The 23,061-nt window shown below is 41.6% G+C and overlaps 2 protein-coding genes across 3 annotated transcripts in view; one reads left to right on the top strand and one right to left on the bottom strand.

Moving 5' to 3' along the window:
• The window catches only part of SLC3A1 (solute carrier family 3 member 1), a 62,096-nt gene that overhangs the window by 29,560 nt on the left and 9,475 nt on the right, over positions 1–23,061 (top strand). The window contains exons 8-12 of the mRNA XM_089922365.1: positions 11,066–11,185; positions 13,106–13,230; positions 14,466–14,661; positions 17,183–17,350; positions 18,362–18,478. Coding sequence (XP_089778491.1) covers positions 11,066–11,185; positions 13,106–13,230; positions 14,466–14,661; positions 17,183–17,350; positions 18,362–18,478 — 726 coding nt within the window. The remainder of the gene's footprint in view (positions 1–11,065; positions 11,186–13,105; positions 13,231–14,465; positions 14,662–17,182; positions 17,351–18,361; positions 18,479–23,061) is intronic.
• The window catches only part of PREPL (prolyl endopeptidase like), a 78,539-nt gene continuing 56,436 nt past the window's right edge, over positions 959–23,061 (bottom strand). The window contains exon 15 of one of the 2 annotated variants that reach the window (XR_016395297.1): positions 959–22,574. The gene's annotated coding sequence lies outside the window, so the exon portion shown is untranslated. The remainder of the gene's footprint in view (positions 22,575–23,061) is intronic. The other variant, XR_016395298.1, reaches the window with a different exon arrangement.

Raw genomic sequence — 23,061 nt, 5'->3', positions numbered from 1 at the left:
AGTAATTATGCGGGCAAAATCAAGCAGTGCAATTCAGTTCTGGGATTAAGGTGTCTGAAGCAAATACAGACTCTTAGGTATGTCAGTGGCTCCTTCCTTCCTCTAACCCAAATAATCAAAGTGGGAGGGAGGCAGAAACGCCTGTTGGCTTAGCTGTGAGGTGCTCATCTGCCTGTGACAATGAGCTGGTGCGGTGAGGCGGGGCCAGAACGGGGGCTCGGGGGTCCAGCTCCTGTGTCCGGACCCAGCCCACCACTGGCTGCAGGGGGCTTCTGGGCGAGTTATTTGGCTTTTGTGTGTCTTGGATCCCTCATCCATGAAACAGGATTGATTGCAGTCTTTGTCTCAGAGAACTTTTAGGAACATTAGATGAGATAACCCATGCAAAACACTTCTGTATTCACTCAGTAAATATCAACTTATTGTCTGCTCCATGCCAGGTCCTGTTCTAAGCAATGGGAATGCAGCAGGGCATCAAAGCCCTGCCCTCAAGGAATTCCCAGTATCCTGAGGGGAAGGCAGACAATTAACAACTAAATATATAACATGTCAGGTGGTGATGAAGGCTTAGGGTAAAGAGCCTCGGAGTGCCAGGGAGAAGTTGGCTCAGAGACACCACTATATTGAGGTCCCATTTGCACAAAAACCTGACATCTGAAAGGGAGTCATGTGAACATCTGGGGGAAGAGAATTTCAGGCAGAGAGAAGAGCAAATGCAAAATTCTTGGGGGAGACTGAGCTCCACGTGTTTTAGAAACGGCCTGGGGGCCGGTGTGCAGGGCTGCCAGATACAGCAAGTAAAATTACAGGACATTCAGTTAAATTTTAATTTCAGTTAAACAGAGAAGTACAATATTTGAGACATTCTTCTACTAAAGAATTATTCACTGTTTATCTGAAATGAAGACGTAACTGGTTGTCCTGTATTTTATCTGGCAACCCCACCAATGCACTGCAGTGAAATGAGGGAGAGAGTAAGGGAGCTGGGGTGCAAAAACGAGGGTGGGAGCTGATGCCGCGGGGCCGTGGATGCTGCTGTAAGGGACGCGTGCTGAGTTAGAGACAGGACGGAGAGCTCCCTCAGCGCCCCAGGTGAGAGCTGATGGGGCTCACACCTGTGTGGTGGCAGTTCCAGCAGCACGTGGCACATAATTCACAATAAACATTAGCCATATTGTTGTTTCCATTATTGCTGCTGCTTCGGCTCTGATGGGCAAGAATTTAGGTTAGTGGGGTAGTGCTCTGAGGTAGGTCAGGAGGAGACCCAAACAGAACGGGACAGGTAGCCGTGGGTCCCTTTCTACAGTTCACCACATCAGCCAAATAGAGAGGATGCAGGCTGCCAAGTTGGAGTCACTGACAACACCTGCACCCCTTAGTCTGTTCTTGTTTTGTTTTTAAATAACAGCTTTATTGAGGTATAATTCACGTACCATAAAATTCACAACTTTCAAGTATATAAGTCAGTGGTTTTAGTACATTCACAGAGTAATGCAAGTATCACTACTGATTTCAGAACATTTTCATCACCTCCAAAAGAAACCCCATACCCACTCCAAGTCACTCCCATGGTCCCCTCATTTTCTGCCCCTGGGCCCTGGCAACCACTAAGCTACTTTCTGCCTCAATGGATATGCCTGTTCTGGACATTTCATATAAATGGAATCATACAGTACCTATCTAAATGTCTATGATTTGTATCTATATTTATAATTTGTATTTAACTATTTGAGAAACTGTTTTCCAAAGCAGCTGGACCATTTTACATTTTTACTAGCAGTATATGAAGTTTCCAATTTCTCTGCATCCTCACCAACACTTGTTATTGTCTGTATCTTTGACTACAGTCATCCTAGTAGGTGCGAAGTGGTATTTCACTGTGGTTTGGATTTGCGTTTCCCTGATGGCTAATGATGTTGAGCATCTTTTCATGTGATTATAGCTTGTTTGTATATTTTCTTTGGAGAAATGTCTATTCACATCCTTTGTCCATTTAAAATTGTGTTATTTGTCTTTTTTGTCAGGTTGTAAGAGTTCTTTATGTATTCTGGATACGTGATTTGCAGTTAATTTTCTTCCTTTCTGTAGGTTGTCTTTTTACTTTCTCGATGGTGCCCTTTGAAGCACAAGGGTCTTTAACTGTTATGATGTCCAATTTATGTTTTTTTCTTTTCTTGCTTATGCTTTTAGTGTCACATTTAAGAACCATTGCCTAACCCAAGGTCATGAAGATTTAACTCATGTTTTCCTTGGAAGAGTTTTGTAGTTTTAGCTTTTACACTTAGGTCTCTGGTGCATTTTTTGTTCATTTTCGTATATGGTGATAGGGAGTCTAACTTCATTCTTTTTCACGTAGCTATCCCGTTATCCCGGCAGCATGCGTTTACAAAAGATTATTCTCTCATCATCGAACTATCTTAGAACCCTTTTGAAAATCAATTGATCATAAATGTCGGGGTTTATTTCTACACTGTCAGTTCTGTTCCATCAATCTATATGTCTGTCCTTATGCCAGTACTGTCTGGATTACTATAGTTGTATAGTAAGTTTTGAAATTGGGAAGTGTGAACTCTACAACTTTGTTCTTCGTTTTAAGACTGTTTGGCTATTCTGGGTTCTTTGCATTTCCCTATGAATTTTTATTATTTGTTTGTCAGTTTCTGCAAATAAGCCTGCTGGGATTGTATTGAATCTATGGATCAGTTTGGGGGAGTATTGCCGTCTTAACAATATTAAGTCTTCTGATCCACGGATGCAGGATGTCTTTCCACTTACTTAAGGTCTCCTTTAATCTCTTTCAACAATGTTTTCAGTGTACGAGTCCTGCACTTCCTTTGTTAAATATATTCCTATAGACTCCTTAGTTCTAAGACTATTTTTACTATATATGTTTTCCAGAATTTAGATGAATTGCTTTGCGACCTCGAGGAGTAGGCACCTTGTCAAGGCAGCCTTGTCTCAGTTGGGAGAGGGGAGGTAGACGTGGTCAGCCAGCTAACTAGGGGTTAGTTTTAAGCTTCTCTGTTGGAGTGTGGACTCTCCTCTTCTCCATCGCTGAAGATCATCTGCATTACTCACACCCCCTCTTTGGGCCCCTGCCACTCTCATTAGGCACTTACTTTGTGCTTTACCTGGATCATCTCATTTAATGCTCAGAAGAAGCCTAACTTAAGAGATTTTATGACCATTTTACCGAGAAGGAAACTGAGGCTTAGAGAGGTGACATCACCCACCTTGGGAATGAGGGGACAGGATTCAAACCCAAGCACTGAGATTCTGGAGTCCACATTCTTAGCCACAACTCCACACCTGATTTGAGGCAAACTACTTCTCTCTGTGTGTTTCACTTTTCCTGCATAGTTTTTTAAAAATTAATTAATTAATTAATTTTTGGCTGTGTTGGGTCTTCACTCCTGCACGCAGGCTTTCTCTAGTTGCGGTGAGCGGGGGCTACTCTTCGTTGCGGTGTGCGGGCTTCTCATTGCGGTGGCTTCTCTTGTTGCGGAGCACAGCTCTAGGCGCAGGGGCTTCAGTAGTTGTGGCTCGCTGGCTCTAGAGCACAGGCTCAGTAGTTGTGGCTCACGGGCTTAGTTGCTCCACGGCATGTGGGATCTTCCCCGACCAGGGCTCGAACCCGTGTCCCCTGCGTTGGCAGGCGGATTCTTAACCAGTGCGCCGCCAGGGAACTCCTCTGCATAGTTTTTGCGAGGAGGTTTTCAATTGGAAATTCATAAATGGGAATATAAACCAGTTGTTTTATCTGGCAGTGGATTTCTCCAGGCTCGTTGTAACAATGTTGATGGATTGTCTGGAGATGTGTAGACAAGTGTGATAAATTTTGCCAAAATGTGCCAGCAATACATAAATCCTTTTTTGGCTAACCCAGCTGTTCTCTTGCAGGCATCCAGGTAGTGGAGTATGTGAATAGGAGTCTTATTTACTGGACCTGCAGGATGAAATCCCTCTTGAGATGAATCATTATTGCCTCTGGTTGAGAGGTTAGACATTTTTGTAAGGCTGGTTTAGAAGACTTCTTATTAGAAGTAAATAAGAAAGGCTGAAAGCTGTAAGGGAAAGTTCTTTGCTCATGGAAAGGGACCTTTCAGATGAAGGGGCTTCCGACACCCTCCTTCCCCCCAGCAGCACTTACCTCTGCAGCAGAGTTAAGCAGGTTAATAATTTGCAACGCTGAGAGTCTTGGTGGGGAGGCATTTGGAATGAGCCCTGCTTGCAGACCAGCTTGTACTCAGAGTCTGAGCCTTCTTCTGCTGGGCTCCCATCCGATTTCAGCTTATTTGCACAGTGGGAGGCTGGCAGGGCAGCAAGGAGCACCCTTCTCTCCTCTTAGTCCTCCCCCCTCCCCCTGCCTTGCACTGGCCGTTTGGGACTTGGCTCTGCTCCGAACCTCTCAGGGCTAGAGCATTTTCAGCTGGAGAAGTCAGGAGGTTTCCTCAGAGGAGGTGGGAGCTTATATTTGTCTAGCATTTTTTTTTTTTTTTGTGGTACGAGGGCCTCTCACTGTTGTGGCCTCTCCTGTTGCGGGACTCTGGACACAGAGGCTCAGGAGCCATGGCTTACGGGCCCAGCCGCTCTGCGGCATGTGGGATCTTCCCGGACTGGGGCACGAACCCGTGTCCCCTGCATCGGCAGGCGGACTCTCAACCACTGCGCCACCAGGGAAGCCCCTGTCTAGCATTTTATACTTTTCCGATCACTTTGGTTTTTACTTGCCCTCCAAATCCCTTACTTGACAAATGAGGAAACTGAGGCCCAGAGAGGTGAAGTGACCAATGGATGAGCTGTAGAGCAGGGAGGAGACTCCGATGGCCTGGCCCCATGTCTGGGGCTCAGTGTGACCCTGAAACCACCACATGGGAAGGCTGAGCCCTGGTGTAGGGGAGTAGTATGTTCATGGCAGCTGGGGACTGGGAACCAAGGTGCCCTCCTGGCTTAAGATGGAATCAGAGCATAAATGTTGGCTCTGCTCTGCCCCTATTAAGCATGGTATTGCTGGAGAGAAGCAGCTCAATTCAAAATAAAATTTACTCATTACCTGCTTTATAAACCAGCTCTGTGCTTCGTGCTCATCACTGCATGTTCTGTATGCCATGCACTTCATTCTAAATCATTCCCTCATTTAACAGTATGTGTTGTGCATTGGCCATTTGCCAGGGTATGATGGTTGATAATATGGGCCCATGTTGTGGCCATCACAGGCTATAATATTATATTATATTCTGGAGGGGGAGGTAGACAAACAGGAAATTACAATAAAGTGTGCTGAGTGGTCATGACAGTGGGAAGTAGGAGAATGCAGGGCAGGCACCTAACCTGGACACAGAGTGGGAGAGACTAGGGTACGCTTTACAGAGGAAGCAGTGTTAACCTAGAGGATGAGTAAGAATGAGCCAAGAGAAGAGGGCTTCCCTGGTGGCGCAGTGGTTGGGAGTCCTCCTGCCAGTGCAGGGGACGCGGGTTCGTGCCCCGGTCTGGGAGGATCCCACATGCCGCGGGGTGGCTGGGCCCGTGGGCCATGGCTGCTGGGCCTGCGCGTCTGGAGCCTGTGCTCCGCAATGGGAGAGGCCACAGCGGTGAGAGGCCTGCGTACTGCAAAAAAAAAAAAAAAAAAGAGAGAGAAGAGACACAGGTGGGAGCGTTCCCCACAGAGAGGAAGCAGGATCACGGCACAGTGAAGGTGCTGGGAGTTGTCCAATACGGAGACATGTTGTCCAGGGGTGGGGGTGGGGTGACAGGACGAGATGAGACAGGAGGGTAGGAACCAGGTCATAAGCGGCATTGGAGGCCACGGTAGCATTGGGTTTAAAAGGTCTTGGGCAGGGAAATAATTTTTGATTTGCATTTGGAAAAATCAATCTGGTTGTGGAGAAGGGGCTTGAGTAAGGCAGGTTCGAAGATGGAGGGACCAGGGAGGTGGATGGTACAGTGACCAGGAAAGAATGGTGGGGGCTTTGGGCCAGTGAGGGTGGTGGGGTTGCAGAGGCATCATCAGGCCTTAGAGAGGAGTCCAGTGTGACTCCCAGGTTTCAGATTTGAATGCTGGCTGGGTGGTGGGACTGCTTCCTGGTATGGGAGACATGGGAAGAGCAGGGGTGGCGGGGGGTGGTCTCAGTCATGCAGAGTTTGAGCTCTCTGAGAGACATCCAAGTGCTCAGTGGATAGCTGGATATAATGACATGGAACTCAGGGGAAGGTCTGGTCTGGAGATAAGACTTTGGGATTTGTTGACACGTGGACAATGCCCACAGAGGTCAGGTAGGTAATATCAGTGAGAGGACTGGGCCAGCTGAGGTGAACAAGGGGGCCAGTTGTCACTTAGCTCGTAGGGGTTGTTGTCATGTGGAAATGAGGGCCAGGTGTAGCAGGTCCTGCAACTAAAAAAAATAAAAGTAAAGGAAGGCCAGATAACAAATGGATAAGGCGCCACACAGGGTTCCAATTCTGACGCACCACTTATTGCCGTGTGACCTTGATCAAGGTACATCATCTCCTTGTGCCTCAATTCCCCCGATGGTAAAATAGGAATAATAATGGTACATACTTTGTGGGGTTGTTTGGGGATTAAATGGTTTAACCTTTGTAAAGCACTTAGGACAGTGTGTTGCTTTTGTATAAGCATTAATACTTGTTAAATAATCAATAAATGATAGATAAATGAGTCAATACTGTTGTGAAGCGAAATGAACAGAGCGTATAAGATGGAGCCCCAAGGAGTATTAATATTTAAAGGGGTGTTGAGCAGACAGAGGACTAGCAAACCAGAAGCGGGGTATCCTAGAGCCAAGGCGTATGAGTATTTCTAGACAACAAGGTTAGTCTGTGTTGTCAGACATGGCAGAGAGATCAGGTAATATAAAGACCAAAGCGTCAGTTGACTCTGGCAGCAGTACCCCTAATCCTCACAGAATTCCTGCAAGGCAGGTATTATTTTATTGATGAGGAAACGAAGGTTTTTGGAGGTTATGCAGGTAAGCTAACTCATGCAGCTGGACAGTGGGGGAGATGGGATGGTACCCAGATGGGTCAGATTCTGGAGCCCATGATCTATGTATCCTGCTTCTGGAAGAGTTAACAAAGAATTTTACCCAGGTTTCTGGAGAGCAGTAGGCTTGGTTTACTTTCCTTGCTTATAAGCAGAGGATATGGTTTTCTCTCTGTCCTTCTGAAATAGCCTGTGCTTTCTCATTCCTTCTTGAGATGGATGACCTGGGATTTATGTCATTATCAAGAGGATGTCTTATATATCATCACATGTAAGAGCAGAGCTTTTCTCTGTTCCAAACCTGTCTTTTTAGGTAAATGGGCCCAGTAACTTCAGTCATCTCAAAAGGAAAGATTTGCCTCGAGGTTTCGAGAATTTGGATATCAATACAGTAAGTCCCCTACATACGAACGAGTTCCCTTCCGAGAGCGCGTTCGTAAGTCCAATTGGTTTGTTAAGTCCAACAAAATTAGCTTAGGTACCCAACTAATACAGTCAGCTATATAATACTGTACTGGAATAGATTTATAATACTTTTTACACAAATAATACATAAAAAACAAACACAAAAAATAAAGAAAACATTTTAAATCTTACAGTGCAGCACCTTGAAAACTACAGCAGTACAGTGCAACAGCCGGCATACAGAGGCTGGCGTGGAGTGAACAGGCAAGAAGAGTTACTGACTGGAGGAGGGAGAGGGGGTGGCAGATGGTAGAGCTGAAGCTGCAATTTCACTCACGCCTGATGTTGATGGCACAGGTTCTGGTTCCTCGCTGGATTCAGTTCTATCTACCCTCTTGAAAAAACGATCCAGTGATGTCTGGGTAGCAGCTCTCATCCTCTTCCCATATCTCCAGTAAGGATACTGTACTTATACAGTACTGTACAGTAAAGTACGCAAAAGCACAACCACATGTAGAGGAGGCATGCACGTGACAATGTATGCCAGACGCATGAACTAACTTACGTGATTGTACATGCGAACGCACGTTCGCATCTTTGAAAGTTCGCAACCTGAAGGTTCATATGTAGGGGACTTGGTGTAATGCTGAACTGATTCCTTTTTCACTCAGAGCAGCAAGTTGTTTAAGGAGAAAAGAATGAAAATGTGCCTGGTGGAACAGGACTGTGTGATGTCATGGGAGTTAGTCAGAAATCGGGAACACAGTGTACTGTCCCCAGAGTCCTGTTGTCCCTACGTGGGTCACCCAGACCTGGCGGAACCAGGCTCCTTGCCCATTTCCGCATCTGGCCCCTGGGGGAGCTTAATTGGCATAAAGAGAGGGTTAACCATTAAAATCTGGAGCTGTCTTTTTTCACCTGGTTGAGAATAAATAGCACGAAGCAAATCTTTTTCAAGAGCAAATTTTGGATTATCTGGGTGAAAACCTCAGCGTTTAAAATGACTCTCAAAAACGAGCATCCAACTTTTGCTGTTTTGTTTCATCAAACAATGATAACATCTCTTCCTGGACTACAGTGAACATCCCTGCCGGGGCCGTGTGCCTACGCTGGCGTACACGTTCCTCATTCATTCTTTAATGTTGGGTTAATAGTTAGCAATGCTGAGATCCCCAGAGTGAATGAGGACCCCATGAAGAAAATGAGTAGCTTTATTTTAGGAAATCAGTGACCAAAAGCTTAATGTTTACAGCAGCATGGTGTTTAATGTTTCCCCACATTTTTTCAGAGGCTGCTTGGATGGATTACAGTTATTTGTGCCCCACCCCCACCTAGAGCCCCTTCCAGTGTTCCCGCTTGTAGAGAACAGCGCCACCTGGGGGTGGACCCGGTTTGCGTGGGATCTGAAGCTTGTAAGAATTGGGGGACTTTTTGAAATGAAAAAGAAGAAAAGAGTATAAAATTAGGTGCAGAAGAATGAGTGCTCATTTAGAATGAAAAGCGAATGTGGGTAGGAGCCCATGCAGTGAAGGGTCCTGAAGCTTCAGCTTCGTTAGCTTCACGCTAAGTGGGCCCTTAGAGCCCACTACAAATGAGGCAATTCTGCAGATCCTGTTCTACAAATGAGGCGCCTTCATATCTGGTGACTTCTCCAGCTGAATCTCTAACCAACTGCCTTCCCTTCCCGCCATCCTGCTGCGCTGACCTCCCTAGCAAATCCTGCTCTTTCACCCCCTTGTGTAAGCTTTGTGTAACCAAAGCTCCTTTCCTTCAAAGTTTCATCGTGTCTGTGATTTAAATATTTTTGCATTAATATTTGTCCAGCTAAGGATTCTTAAAAAATCCGTGAGACCTAGGACTGTGTTTATGTTGTGTTGTATTTTGCTCATGGTTCTAGTACCAAGGCTTATTAGCTAAGTGCCTGGTCCCTAGTTGGAACCCAAATACTTATTGAATGAATGAACGAATTTGTGAAGAAGGATGCTAGATAAGAATAAATTTGTGGGTTTTGTGCCCCAAAGAAAAATTCCACTGGGTAAGGCCAGCTTAAGGGTATTTGGGTCAACTGTGGTCAAGATGAGGATTGTCAGCAGCAGAGCCTGCTCTTACATTTGAAAAATTTGTTCAAGCTTTGCCATTCAAAATCTCACCTTGAAGAGGCTGACATCAGCCTTGCGTTCAGCCTGTAGAAACCTTTGGGAGCGTTGGGACTTCCCTGGGGGTGCACTGGATAAGACTCTGCGCTCCCAATGCAGGGGGCTGGGTTCGATCCCTGGTCAGGGAACTAGATCCTACATGCATGCCGCAACTAAGAGTTCACATGCCACAACTAAGGAGCCCACCTGTGGCAACTAAGACGCAGTGCAACCAAATAAATATTTTTTAAAAAGAGAAACTTTTGGGAGCCTTGAACGGCAGCACTCCAGGCTCCATATGCACATGTAGATACAAGAAACATACTTTGAATCAAGCAAGTGATTCTGGGAACAGTCCTTATTTGGGATCTATAGCTCTGTTCCCCTCACTAGGTGAGAATTGGCTTCTTCACTCCACTACTTTAAATTACGGGTGGTTCTGCTCTAATGTGATATACACATTCCTATAAAACCTTCCTTTCAGCAAGGATTGAGCTGAAAGGAGAGCAGGGAGAGCCACTGCCCCTTTGCAGGAGGGTGGCTTTTGGTGGGTACAGGAGTAGGCCCAGCTGGGAGGGGTTGGCATGCGAGGGGAGCTGAGACTAGGCCCTCTGCTTTTCAAGGTCACCTGGTCCTCCTAACTGCCCCAATACAGGCCAAGTCATCCTCTGCCTCCATGCTTGACCCATGCTGTACCCCAAACAGTCCAGAATGTTCTTCTAGAGTCACTTCCTGATCACATCCCACCAGCCAAGTTCAAGCTCTAGCTTTTCCTTGCTTGGCTGTGCCCACCCATATTAAATTTGATCTTCTCGGAGGTCCAATAGTCATGCAGAGTAATCTCCTCCCATGATTTTGAACCGTGTCCTGCCTTGTGTTAGGTAACTCTCTCATGTCTCATGTGTCCCCAACTACTCTGTAGATGCCTCGAAGCCAGGGAACATGCTGTACTTCTTTGGTGTCCCAACAGTGTCACACCATGTTTGACTCATTCAGCCTTGATACCTCATTCTTTCATTCCACGACTGGTTCACTAAATAACAGTTGCTGGGTCAGTGGCAAGGGAAGCAGAAATAAAAGCTGCAGTTCTTTCCCTCCACAATCTCCCAGTCTGGTGGAAGAGCCCTTCATGATTGGGCGCTTAATTGGTGATTTTCTCTGTTCGGAGTGACCTGGAAGGAACTGGGCATGGGGCAGATGAACTACGTTCCCAGTTTCTCTTGAGTCCCATCTTTCATTTTGAGTGGATTCTTTAAACTTTGGGAACATGCTCATAGCATCAATTACAAATGTAACATTCTGAACTCAAATATGAGAGAATGGGAGCCCATAAATGCAGTTATTCAAAGTTCATTATGCTCAGACACTGTGGTGCTAAATAGGTAAGAATACGAGTGCTGTGCTTGTTTTATATGTGGAGGTGACTGTTTTATGATGGAAGTCATTAACAGACAAGGCCTTTATTAAACCTTATGACAACAATGTGTGGTTAACGTAACCAGGTGTTTCGCTTCTTCATGTTTAGGAAATTATACAGTTTTGGCTCTCAAAGGGTGTCGATGGCTTTAGCTTCGATGCTGTTCAATTTCTTCTAGAAGCAAAGCATCTGAGAGACGAGGCCCAAGTGAATAAGAACCAAGTACCGGTAAAGTTTTAAACATATACGTATATATGTTTTAAAAATATATTTTTAAATAAACATATATTTATATATTTAAAAATGTTATATATGTATATATTTTTTCTGAAAATGTCATCAGAGTGTTGTCTTTTTTAGCCTGAGACACCACTTACCAGAGGGAAGTGTTTTGAATCATTTTCTTTAGAAAATACAGGAGTTTCGAATGCATGTGACCAGATATTTCCTTCCACTGCTTCCTCCTGAGTGATCCCTATAGGAGTCCCTCGAAGACGAGGTTTCTGGAGGGCATGGACAGTGTGGACTCCACCGAAGGCCATAACTTACTGTGATTTTGTCAATCACTCAAGCTCAGGGGAGGCGGCCTAAATTCCCCAAGTGCTTTTGTAGTCATTAAAGGACACACAGGTAGAAGGGAAGGGAACTAACACTTGCTGAGTGTCAGTTGTATGCTATTTGTTGTATCCATTTAACTCTCTCAACATCTTGTGAGGTTTCATGATCCCCATTTAGCAAATCTTAGAGAAATTAATTTATCAGGGTGACAGAGGTGATAAACAGAATTCCACCCAAGCCTGCTACAGAATTTGGGCTCTTTGTGCTTCCACACCAGTGGTTCTCAACCTTCCTCCCATGTCACACGTGAGAGAGTAATAATCCCATGCCCCCCTCACTCCTCTAGTTGACCACCATTCTACAGTCTCTCTGTTTTCAATGGCCAAGTAGACAGTAGTCCTAAAATGCATTCCAAAATAACGGATTTGTACATTTACACAATGAAATGTCAAAATAAATGAATTATAGTGACACAGCAATATGGGTCAATCTTAGTGATATAACGTGTAGCAAAAAAATCTAAAATTATTATATATAGCATGATGCCCTTTTTAGAAAGTAAAATTAAATTCATATGGTCACCAGCTTGATAGTCCTGAGTAACAAAGGGAAGCTGGCCACGCATGGGCTAATTATGAGACCATGTCATGAACCAAAGTTTATGATTAAGCTTTTTTTTTGCACATGATTTCCAGTAGAAAGGAAAAATGAAGGGGAAAAAAGGTCGTGTATTAGTCAGTTGTCCCAAAGAGAAGCACTTATCCTTGGAGGAGAAGAAATCTCAAAATAACCTTGCTAATTATAATAAGATGTCCTAAGACAGGCATATGTTTCCAGTCAAGACAAATGATCAGAACAATGGGTTTTGTGTGCTACCCAAGAAAAACTTAAATAACATGTAATTTCTGGAAGACATCTAAGATTTCAAAAAACTTCCCTTGATCTAGCAAGGGAAAATCACTTATAAAAAAGGGGTCCACTGAATGGATAGCAACTCATGGACTCTCTAGCCTGTCCACGTCCTAACCCAGGACTTACAAACTGAGCCTGTATTAGACATAATCTTTTACTTTGATTCCAGAAGATTACTGTAACCCTAGGAAGGCAGAGAATGAGTATCACAAAAAATTACTAAAACCCTGGAAAAGTATAACGGTAAGAATAAAGGACAGAAATGGTAAAGAAACAAATTTAAATGCATGATATTAATAGTTTTGTAAGCAGATAATGTAATAATACACTCTATAATTAAGATAATTTGTTTTGTTTGCCTTTAAAAATGTCTGGTGTATTTGGGACAATAAAATGTTTAGGAGGATTTTATTAAATACATTTGTAATCAGTGTTTAGGTGTTTGGTAAAATTTAACTTGTTTACTAGATTTTAGTTAATAATTTATACACAAAATGAAACACTAATAGTTTCTAATGTTCTTTTCCATCCACAAATTCCCTTGAGCAGCGTAAGTCCTAGGACCATCTTTGAGCATGTGTGTCTCGGCTTGAGCCCTTTGAAGAGACAGTTCGTATTCACATGAGGCCAGCTATGGGCATTTGACATGATGGTAACCATGCTGTCCTGTTTTCAAAGGACACAGTCACTCACTACTCGGAGCTATACCATGACTTCACCACCACGCAGGTGGGAATGCACGACATTGTCCGCAGCTTCCGACAGACAATGGACCAGTACAGCAGGGAGCCTGGGAGATACAGGTAACCACGGGCGCAGTGTGTGATCTGCACTTTATCCCTCACAACCAAGCATTCTTAAGAGATTCAGTTATAATTTAATAAACCGCGTAATTACAATGTATCATAACTCAGTTATGCTAGGGCCTGGTATAGTCTCTCACGTTCCTTAACTTTGCTGATTTTGTTTCCTCTTTCGTAAAATGAAGCAAATCCCGCAGTACTCATTCACAGGAATTTTGTGAAGATTAATTAAAAGATAATATATTATCCAAAGGTTAGTCATTAACCATTACTATTTTTTATCATTATTTGACCTGTTAGCATGCAAATGGTTCCAACTAAACTGTTAGCTGTTAGGTTAGTTAACATGTCTCAGTTTTCTCAACAATTAAAAAGTGATGATGACACCCCCATAAGGTTGTTGTGAGATTACATGAGATAATGTCTGTGAAGCACTTAAAACAATGCCTGGCACATAATAAACACTCAATGAATTTAACTCTTATTGTGTTTATATAGATTACCCAATAGAATCAGTGGAAAAGGAGTTCAAGAAATTTCTTCTCCTTAAAGTAGGTCCTCTGATCACTATTCCCACTTTACAGATGAGGAGACTGAGACTCTGAGCATGCAGGTAATGGTCACATAGGTAGTGGCCACAGAGATGGGACTGGAACTGAAACACGCGAGCTCCAGATACTATGTAACTTATCCATTAATGTAATGTCTCAAACAGCTAAAACCAGCACTGATGTGGGTCATTTCAGGCTCATATGTCTTCCCTGAAGAGTGTTTGGTTCTCAACAACTGAGAGTGCACCCCAATAATAAAGTGAGACTTTATAGGGATTCCAATACAAGGGGAATTTGGGGGAACCCCTCTTACCTTATATGCAGACATATACTGTACATTCTAAGTGGAGTGATGAGAATTGCTAAATAAAGTCTTCCTGCAAGTTACTGAGTTTCATTCAGAGTTAGAAAGAGAAGAACAGTATTGACTGAGATCCAAACGTGTTTCTTTTAGACATGGCTTAGTATTAAGCTAGTCTTTGGGTTTAATATGAGAAATTGCCAGGTGACCCAGTGTGCCACTTCTTAGTCATCTGGCTTGATTCTGCTTCCCAGTGAGCCCTAGCCAATACTGTTAACAGTATGCATTCACCTCCCAACACCCTGTCCATGAGACACAGCAGCTGCAAAGCGCTTTCCCAGTCCCGACAGGCCCTGATGTCACTGCACTGCCAACTCTTACAGGTTCATGGGGACTGAAGCCCATGGAGAGAACATTGCCAAGACCATGATGTACTACGGTCTGCCTTTTATCCAAGAAGCAGATTTTCCCTTCAACAGTTACCTCAGTAAACTAGACATGCCTTCTGGGAACAGTGTGTTTGAGGTTATCACATCCTGGATGGAAAACATGCCAGAAGGAAAATGGCCTAATTGGATGGTAAGTCCTTATGCGCAGCTCAGCATACGGGGCTGGTGTGCTTGCTGAACAGTCCTCTGAAACAAGGGGCACATTTGTCTCTAAGTGACCTTCACCTTTCCTTCATTTTGTGATTTAGTGAGCCAGATGCATCCCAGCTCCTGACCAGGTTCTTGTCATTCTTCATTCTTTTCCTTCTGGTTCTGAGACTAGATAATTTCAACTGGTCTGTCTCATTTGCTGAGTCCTTGGCCAGTTCAAATCTGTCCAGCCCGTCGAGGGAATTTTTCACTTCCTTTATTGTATTTTTCAACTGTAATTTTTTTCATAATTTCTCTTTATTGACAGTATTTGATAAGGCATTGTTCACATACTTTTAAAGAATCCTGTAGATGTTGTTTAGGTTTTTGAACACGCGTATAAGAGCTGATTTAAAGTCATTGTCCACTAAGTCCAATGTTTGGGTTTCCTCAGCCAAGTTTTCTGTTGATGCTTTTCCCCCCCTCTGTATGGGCCATACTTTCCTGGTTCTCTGCATGTCTTGTATTCTTCTTTGTTGTTGTTGAACACTGGATATTTTAAATAGTAAGTATAGAAATTTTGGAGATCACATTCCCCCCTCTCCAGTGTTTTGTTTCTTCAGTGACTTTCTTGGATTAATTCTGTAACGTCTGTGTTACCTGTTGCGTGTGACCATTGACGTCTCTGCTTGGTCAGCTAGTGACTGTTAAGATTCCTTAGATGCCTTGAACCTGTAAGTCTCCCAGCCTTTGCTGAGGGGCTGTGTGCGGGGTGGGCATGCTTTCAACACTTTGGCAGGCAGCTTACAGCTCCGCCTTAGTCTTTCCTTTCTGCTTGAGTTTCAGGGTTAGCCAGAGGGGAGAGATTAGATTCTTGGGGCTCCCCTGGCTACCTGTGCAGCCCTGTGCACGTGTGTAGGCTTTTAGATTCCAGGGAGATGTCAGAGCCTTACGGTCATCTTATTCTAACTTGGAAGTTTTTGGGTCAGTCTCTGTTTAGCCCAGGTTGGTAACGAACGCCGCCTCAGGCAGGTATTGATAACCAGTTGCTGCTGATTGTTTTTGGCAAGTGCCTTGGGGATAAGACAATCTGCACAGTTAGCTTTGAGTCAGACCAGATAAAGAAAAAACCCAACCAAAAGTGAGCTGCTAGGAAGGTCGAACAGTGCCAGTTCTCTAGAGATGGAGCTTTTGATGAACTCAAAACCTATTTTGGTCCTCCAGTGGCTACTAGGCTGCTGGGTTTTACATTTTCTGTTGGTTTTCAAGGCTATCTTGAATCTGAGTGGAGGGGCATGAGATTATGGCCAGTTAAAATGATACAAAGCTTCCTCTTCTGAGATCAAGCTGTTTTTCCTGAACACTCCTTGTATTGTTGTAAGCCTTTCATTTCCAAGTTCTGAAAAAGTGGATTTTTACAGTTTTTGCCAGCATTCTCCTTCCTTTCATGCTAGAGATTTTTGGAGGTCCTTACTCTACCATTCCAGAAGTACCCCCTCTCTATACAAATTTTATAATGTAGTTGTAGCACGTTTTTTCATATACTCAAAGTCTCATATCATAGGCAACTGGATCTCAGCCTGTGAGAGGCCCTGATCTCTGTCCAATGCTAATCTTGATTTCAGTTCTGAGAAAGAAAAGTGATCTAGGTTCAGAAGACTTGAGAAATCACAGGGTTTCTTGTCAGATGCTTTTGAGATAATGAAAAGAATAAACGGTGGAAAAGTTTGACCTAATTTTCTGGCCATAAAAATAGAAAAATACAATGGTCTATAAAAAGATAATTGTAAAGACAGTTTTAGTAAATCTAAAGAATAAAAAAAGCAAGCTCCCTTTTTCCTGAATTCTAACAACCAAGTTCATGTTCTCAGACTCAAGTTCAAAGGCTGGTTCTGCCTCATGACCTTGACCTGAATAAATGATGCAGTCTCTCAGAGCTTGTTTCATCATTTGTAAAATGGAAAGGTTAGGTGATTTAAATAAACTCTTAAATAAGGACTAGATGTTAAAATATGTAATCAGAACATTTAACAAAGAAATATATTTAAAAATACAAAGTCCTGTACAAAATTTCTTCTTAGACTGTAAATATTTTTGTAAAAGTTGATTTACCTTTTAACTTAAAAATTTTTTGAATAGTTCAAAAATCACACATACACAAAGGGACAGATCAGAAGTCTTTCTCTCACCCCGGTCCCCTCCACCTATTCCTTTCCTGTCAATATTCTCTTATCCAAATGTGCAAAAATATTAGTATGTACCCTCATACATTTCATCTTATTTGCAATATGAACGTGAAGTAAGCTGTTATCACCATTTTGTTGATCATAATGGCCAAGTCAGTCAGATGGTCAATTGTACAGCAAGGAACTGGGTTAGGACTCAAACGCAGGCTTGCTGATACGAAGGTACCCGTGGTTAACCATGTTTTTCTGCCTGGTGGACTTTTTGTGAAATAGGGTAAATCTTTCAGCAAACTCTGTATAGAGCTGTGCTCTTAAAATAAAGTATCTGCCTTTCAGACTGGCGGACCAGACAATGACCGGCTGACTTCTCGTCTGGGGAAACAATATGTCAACGTCATGAACATGCTTGTGTTCACACTGCCTGGAACTCCCATAACTTACTACGGGGAAGAAATAGGAATGAGAAATATTTTAGCCACAAATCTCAATGAAACCTATGATGTTGTAAGTTAATATAACTTAACCATGCACCACACCAAATCCTCATTTTTTGCCAAATCAGAAAATTTACTATTTCTATTCTGCTGCTGAAAATCATGGTTCCTTAGCTTTTGTTTCTCACTGTTTGTTAGGCAGTGAGAATTTTTCAGCTTTCTTGATTGGGGAGCTTGTTAAAAATGCTGCTTGCTGAGCCACACAACTGAATTTCTTGTGTAGAGCCCAGGATCTGCATTTCAAAGATGTTTTCCAGCTGATTCTCAGATGCACTAACATTTAAGAAGCCATGTTTTGAGTTTCGAATGCCCTCTACCCGAAACATGGAGTTAAGAACATTTATTATAGTGCTTGTCTGTATTGCTAGATCTCGCTTGGCCATAACATAAAAGGAAGAATCCTTGTGCTAACAAATGTAATGGACAGCCTTAGGCCTGAGAAGTTTAAATTTTGTTTTTTGTTTGAGGCTATGGATCTCACAATTGTGTTGCTGGGCAGATGAAAGACCTTGAAGCTATAATTTGTATGGTTAGCTTTCAATGGTGAGATCCAATTTCCCTAATATTTAGTCACAATGAAACCTTTTCTATTTAAGCTCCTAAATTTGTGTGTGCACTCATGCGATAACCAGGCTAAAAAGGATACAATCTAGGCTCACCTGTACATGGCTGCATGCCTGAATTCACCGATCACTGTATCACATTATAATGAGTTTGTAAATGGCACATTTTGAAATCCTACATCACTCATTTTTAGGGAAAAGCAGCAAAGATTCCAAGCATGTATCAATGTTGTTAGTAGTTTATTTACACTCAAGATGTCATTAACTATTTTCCAGTTGAAAGTGTAAAACTGGTTTATGTACTGAATATTAAGGCCTTTTCGTTATGAATGCTAATGAATTTGAGTACTAGCTGAGAAATATAGGGAATTAAATACTTCTGAAGTAAATCATGGCCAAATTACATTTCTTTTAATAACCAGACCACTGTTTTTTTTCTTTATGGTCTTTTGACATAGGATACTCTTCTCTCAAAGTCACCAATGCAGTGGGACAATAGCTCAAATGCTGGTTTTTCTGAAGGCAATCACACCTGGTTACCCACCAGTTCAGATTACCACACTGTGAATGTTGATGTAAGTATCAATGAAAATTTCATGCTAACTGCAGAACAGGAAATTAGTTCATGTTGCTGACAACATACACTCACCTTGAGTTGTCTAAAACCTTAACTGATGCTCTTTAAATCAGTCACATAGACTTCTTTTGCAGTTTTCATTTTTAAGGAGTTTGTAAATCATGTTTTTGTGGAAATACAAACTGGTGCAGAAGTGTACCATCTGAAGTATCATACAGAATACACAACTCTTCATTGGAATGACTTTGAGCTATGAAATATTAAGAACATTTTATGGAGGGCTTCCAGCAAGCCTGCTATCCTTTCTCCATTCCACCCCTCCAAAGGAAGGAAAGAAAGTAGGAGATCAATCAATCAATCAATCGAGGGTAAGATTCTTGAGAGCAAGGCTGTTTACCTACAGAAACTGAAGCATGAATAATCCCTAAAAGTAGCTGTTCTGGAAAAGCATACCCTTCAGCTTTTGCCTATACTATTTTCTGTTCTCATGGTGATCAATTTAGCCAAGTGCAGCAAACAAATTTCTTAAACAGGAATGCATTAATTCCAGCAAAGTGCTAAACACATTTCCTTAGACCAGAAAAATGTGAAATGGCTTCAGGTGAGTTTCAGGTGTTTTCACTGGAAAACACAATCTGAACTACTTAAGGGGGAGAGAAATTACTGGCATCACATGAGGATACAAGTTTTATAGCATCTACTAAGTATTTTGAAAACAATCCCCAGATTATTCTGATACGGAACTTCAGGCAAAACCTCCTGGTTCCGACATCTCCCTGATCCAAGCACCCCAGGGATAACTTTGTTTTATATGGTCATAGGTCCTTGAAACACAAAAATTGTATATTAACATTTGTGTTTTGGATTAAGTGCACTTACTGATTTTCATTACGTCCAAATGTCCAAAATATTCCCATAGGCCAATCTGAATCCAATATGTAAGAAATCCTACATAAAAAAGTACAGCAGCAAAGATGGAAAAATGTAAATGCAAATTAAAATAATGGTCAGATTAGTCAAGTCGTTAAAATGATCATGAGTAATGCTTGGAGGGATGCTAAACCATAATCAAATAACCGAAAGTCCCAGGCAATGCCATTTTAATAAAACACCTCCATAATAGCTCTAGAACAAGGTGAGAATTTAGGTACTTTCTAGAAGATAGAAAGTAAAATTAAGATTACAAAGAAACAAGAGCATAGAAACCATAATCTAAAATACACAGGAGAAAACAGCACTGACAGGTACAGGTCAGAGCACTGCAGTTCATCCACCGCTGCAACTGGCTGCCCCAGAATTTGCCTGAGGAAAAAACTCAGGGCCTGTTTGGTGATCATACTCGTGTTGAATGAGTAGAGCAAAGCTTGAAATAGTGTTAAACTTCTACAAGCACAGGCGAAGAAAGAAACGGAGAAGAAAACCTAATTCCCTGGGATGATTCACTGAGGAATGATCTCCAAAGTAAGAGTTTTTACTCCTCAGTTCACAGAGGCCTTAAGAGGAGGGTAGGACCCTAGGTAGCTGGTCACCATTAAACAGGAAAAGAACCCCTACACCCCAAAGACAAACCAGACCTACCTCCAAGTTGGCTTCTCACAGTTAGTAGAGGCAGGCAACTGAAGACGGGCAAACAAGGAGTATCAAATACAAAAGTAAATGAATCACCAAAAATCACACTACATTTGAGAAAAATTAAGGCCATGAAAGAGAAACACCATTCCTAACAAAACACTGTAGAAAGCGAAGAAAATGTAACATAAGACTTCATTCTTAGTAAAACTGCTCCCTCCCTGAGAGACTATTGTTTTATGTAGCCCTTGACACTCTTTTAAAGAAGTGATTAGGTATCTTAGAAATATAAAAATATTGTCAAAATAAACAATAAAATAGAAGTTCTAATTAGTGTGCTGGAAAACTGACTCAAGGGTTTATCCCAAAGTGTACTGTAAAAAGACAAAGAAGTTTTTTCTTTTTAAAACACAACATGATTATATTTTAATACACAATCAAAACACGAAACACCATAGTAAATTGATAGCAATAATAAAGGGCTTTTCATTTGCATTGCATGTAACAAAAGACATTGATATTCCAAGGGAAATGGAAAACAAAAAGGCAAAGAAGTTAACAGTATAAAGAGAAAATTTTTGATATGTGGAGAATCTAGAAATTCCAACATATAACAAAAAATGAGTTCTAGAAAAGAACAGAGACTAATAAAGAGAAAACCTAAAAATATACAGAAAGAAACCAAACTCAGAAATAGATTGCCTGAGAAAAGGACTGAAAATTAGACGGTCATCAGACTTCTCAACTCGATACTAAAACACATTAGAACTTTACCTTCAAAGTTGTAATGGAAACTTGATTCTAAACAAAGAATCCTATATCCATTCAAACTAGCATTCAGGAGCAAAACAGAGATGGAAAAGCAAGGACCCAAATTTTACCATGTATAGCCAGTTTCTGAAAGAGAAACTGGGGACTCCAACAAAATCAAAAAGGAATCTAAAAGGTGGACATGATGTATAAAACATAGTGAGGAAAGGAACCAACAAAACTTAAGGATGAATAATTTTTTGATACATAATGTAAAATAAGGTATTCTGGAGTAAAAATCTTAGTGATTTCTTTCTATATGGGAAGTGGTGGCAGGGAGGGTGTGTGTGTGTGTTTGAGTGAGCAAAGGCACATGTGCGCAGGCTAACGCACTTTACGAGGATGGAAACAGAGTAACTCACTCTAGATTTGAGCTGTCCAGTAGCCACTAACCACTGTGACTACTAAAACAGAATTAAAAGTTCAGTTCCTGTTTCACACTAGCAACATTTCAAGTGCTCAGTAGCTAGTGGCTACCATATTGTACAGCACAGAAACAGAACTTTTGGCACTGCAGGAAGTTCTACTGGACAGCACTGCTCTGTATGTTGAAAAAAATGTTTTAAATGGTTATTACAGTTTTAAGGGTAACCATCAGAAGAAAAGACACAAACGTGTAATTTTCGAATGATACTGGAAGGAAAAAAATTACATAAAGAAAACCAACTGATCCAATAAAAAGCTAAAAAGGAAGAAAATAAAACATTAGTACAACTAAAATAAAACATTAGTACAACTAAAATAAAAAATAAGGCTACAGGATTATGTCTAAACATATGGTAATCACAGATATGAATGGGTTAAATTCACCTATTAAAAGATATAAACTCTTAGATTAGAAAAAGAAAATCTGACATAAGAGATATAGCTAAAACAAAAGGACAGAGAAAGAATTAAAATAAAGATATTACAGGCAAATGCTAACAAAAACAAACCTTGCCACCTGGCTGTAGCTTTCAAAACAAAAAAATGCACCATACCCTTTAATTTAGTAATTTCATTCCTAGGTATCTGTATCTAGGAATACTTGCACATGTGGAAAATTCAAGGATCTCTACTGCAGCACTGTTTTTTTAAAAGAAATATAAATTTATATAACATTTTTAACCTATCCAATTGGTTTTTTTTTTTAACATCTTTATTGGAGTATAATTGCTTTACAGTGGTGTGTTAGTTTCTGCTTTATAACAAAGTGAATCAGCTATACGTATACATATATCCCCATATCTCCTCCCTCTTACGTCTTCCTCCCACCCTCCCTATCCCACCCCTCTAGGTGGTCACAAAGCACCGAGCCGATCTCCCTGTGCTATGCGGCTGCTTCCCACTAGCTATCTATTTTACATTTGGTAGTATATATAAGTCCATGCCAATCTCTCACTTCTTCCCAGCTTACCCTTCCCCCTCCCCGTGTCCTCAAGTCCATTCTCTACGTCTGCATCTTTATTCCCGTCCTGCCCCTAGGTTCTTCAGAACCATTTTTTATTTTTTTAGATTCCATATATATGTGTTAGCATATGGTATTTATTTTTCTTTCCGACTTACTTCACTGTGTATGACAGTCTCTAGGTCCATCCACCTCAGTACAAATAACTCCATTTCATTTCTTTTTATGGCTGAGTAATATTCCATTGTACATATGTGCCACATCTTTATCCATTCGTCTGTCAATGGACACTTAGGTTGCTTCCATGTCCTGGCTATTGTAAATAGAGCTGCAATGAACATTGTGGTACATGATTCTTTTTGAATTATGGTTTTCTTAGGGTATATGCCCAGTAGTGGGATTGTGGAGCACTGTTCTTAATAGCAGAAGACTCTGGAAATGATTTATATATTTCGTCAATAGAAAGCCAGTTGAATCAATTATGGTTAATCTGTACAAGAGACAAGTACGCAGCTGTGAAAAAGAATGAGGGAGTTCTCTGTGCATTGATAAGAGACCACCTCTAACATGTACTAAATAATTAAAAAAACAGGGTACAGAATGGTAACATGCCACTATTTGTGTAAACAAGGGAAAAGTATGTCTACCTATGTCTGCATAGGCACAGAATGTATTTCATATGAAACATAAAATGAAAGAATATAAACAATTATAGCGTCTATCTCTGGGAGAGAAAATGGGAAGCTAGGGGATAGTGTTGAAGAAAACCATTTATATATTATTCTTATAATTGAATTTTATATTGTATGCATGCA

The sequence above is a fragment of the Delphinapterus leucas genome, chromosome 13 (assembly GCF_059928025.1).
Source record: "Delphinapterus leucas isolate spDelLeu-1000000601 "Yukka" chromosome 13, BTC_Dleu_Yukka2, whole genome shotgun sequence".
NCBI classification, from domain to species: Eukaryota; Metazoa; Chordata; class Mammalia; order Artiodactyla; family Monodontidae; genus Delphinapterus; species Delphinapterus leucas.
The sequence above is the reverse complement of the archived record's forward strand: the minus strand, read 5'-3'. Positions and strand labels throughout refer to the sequence as shown.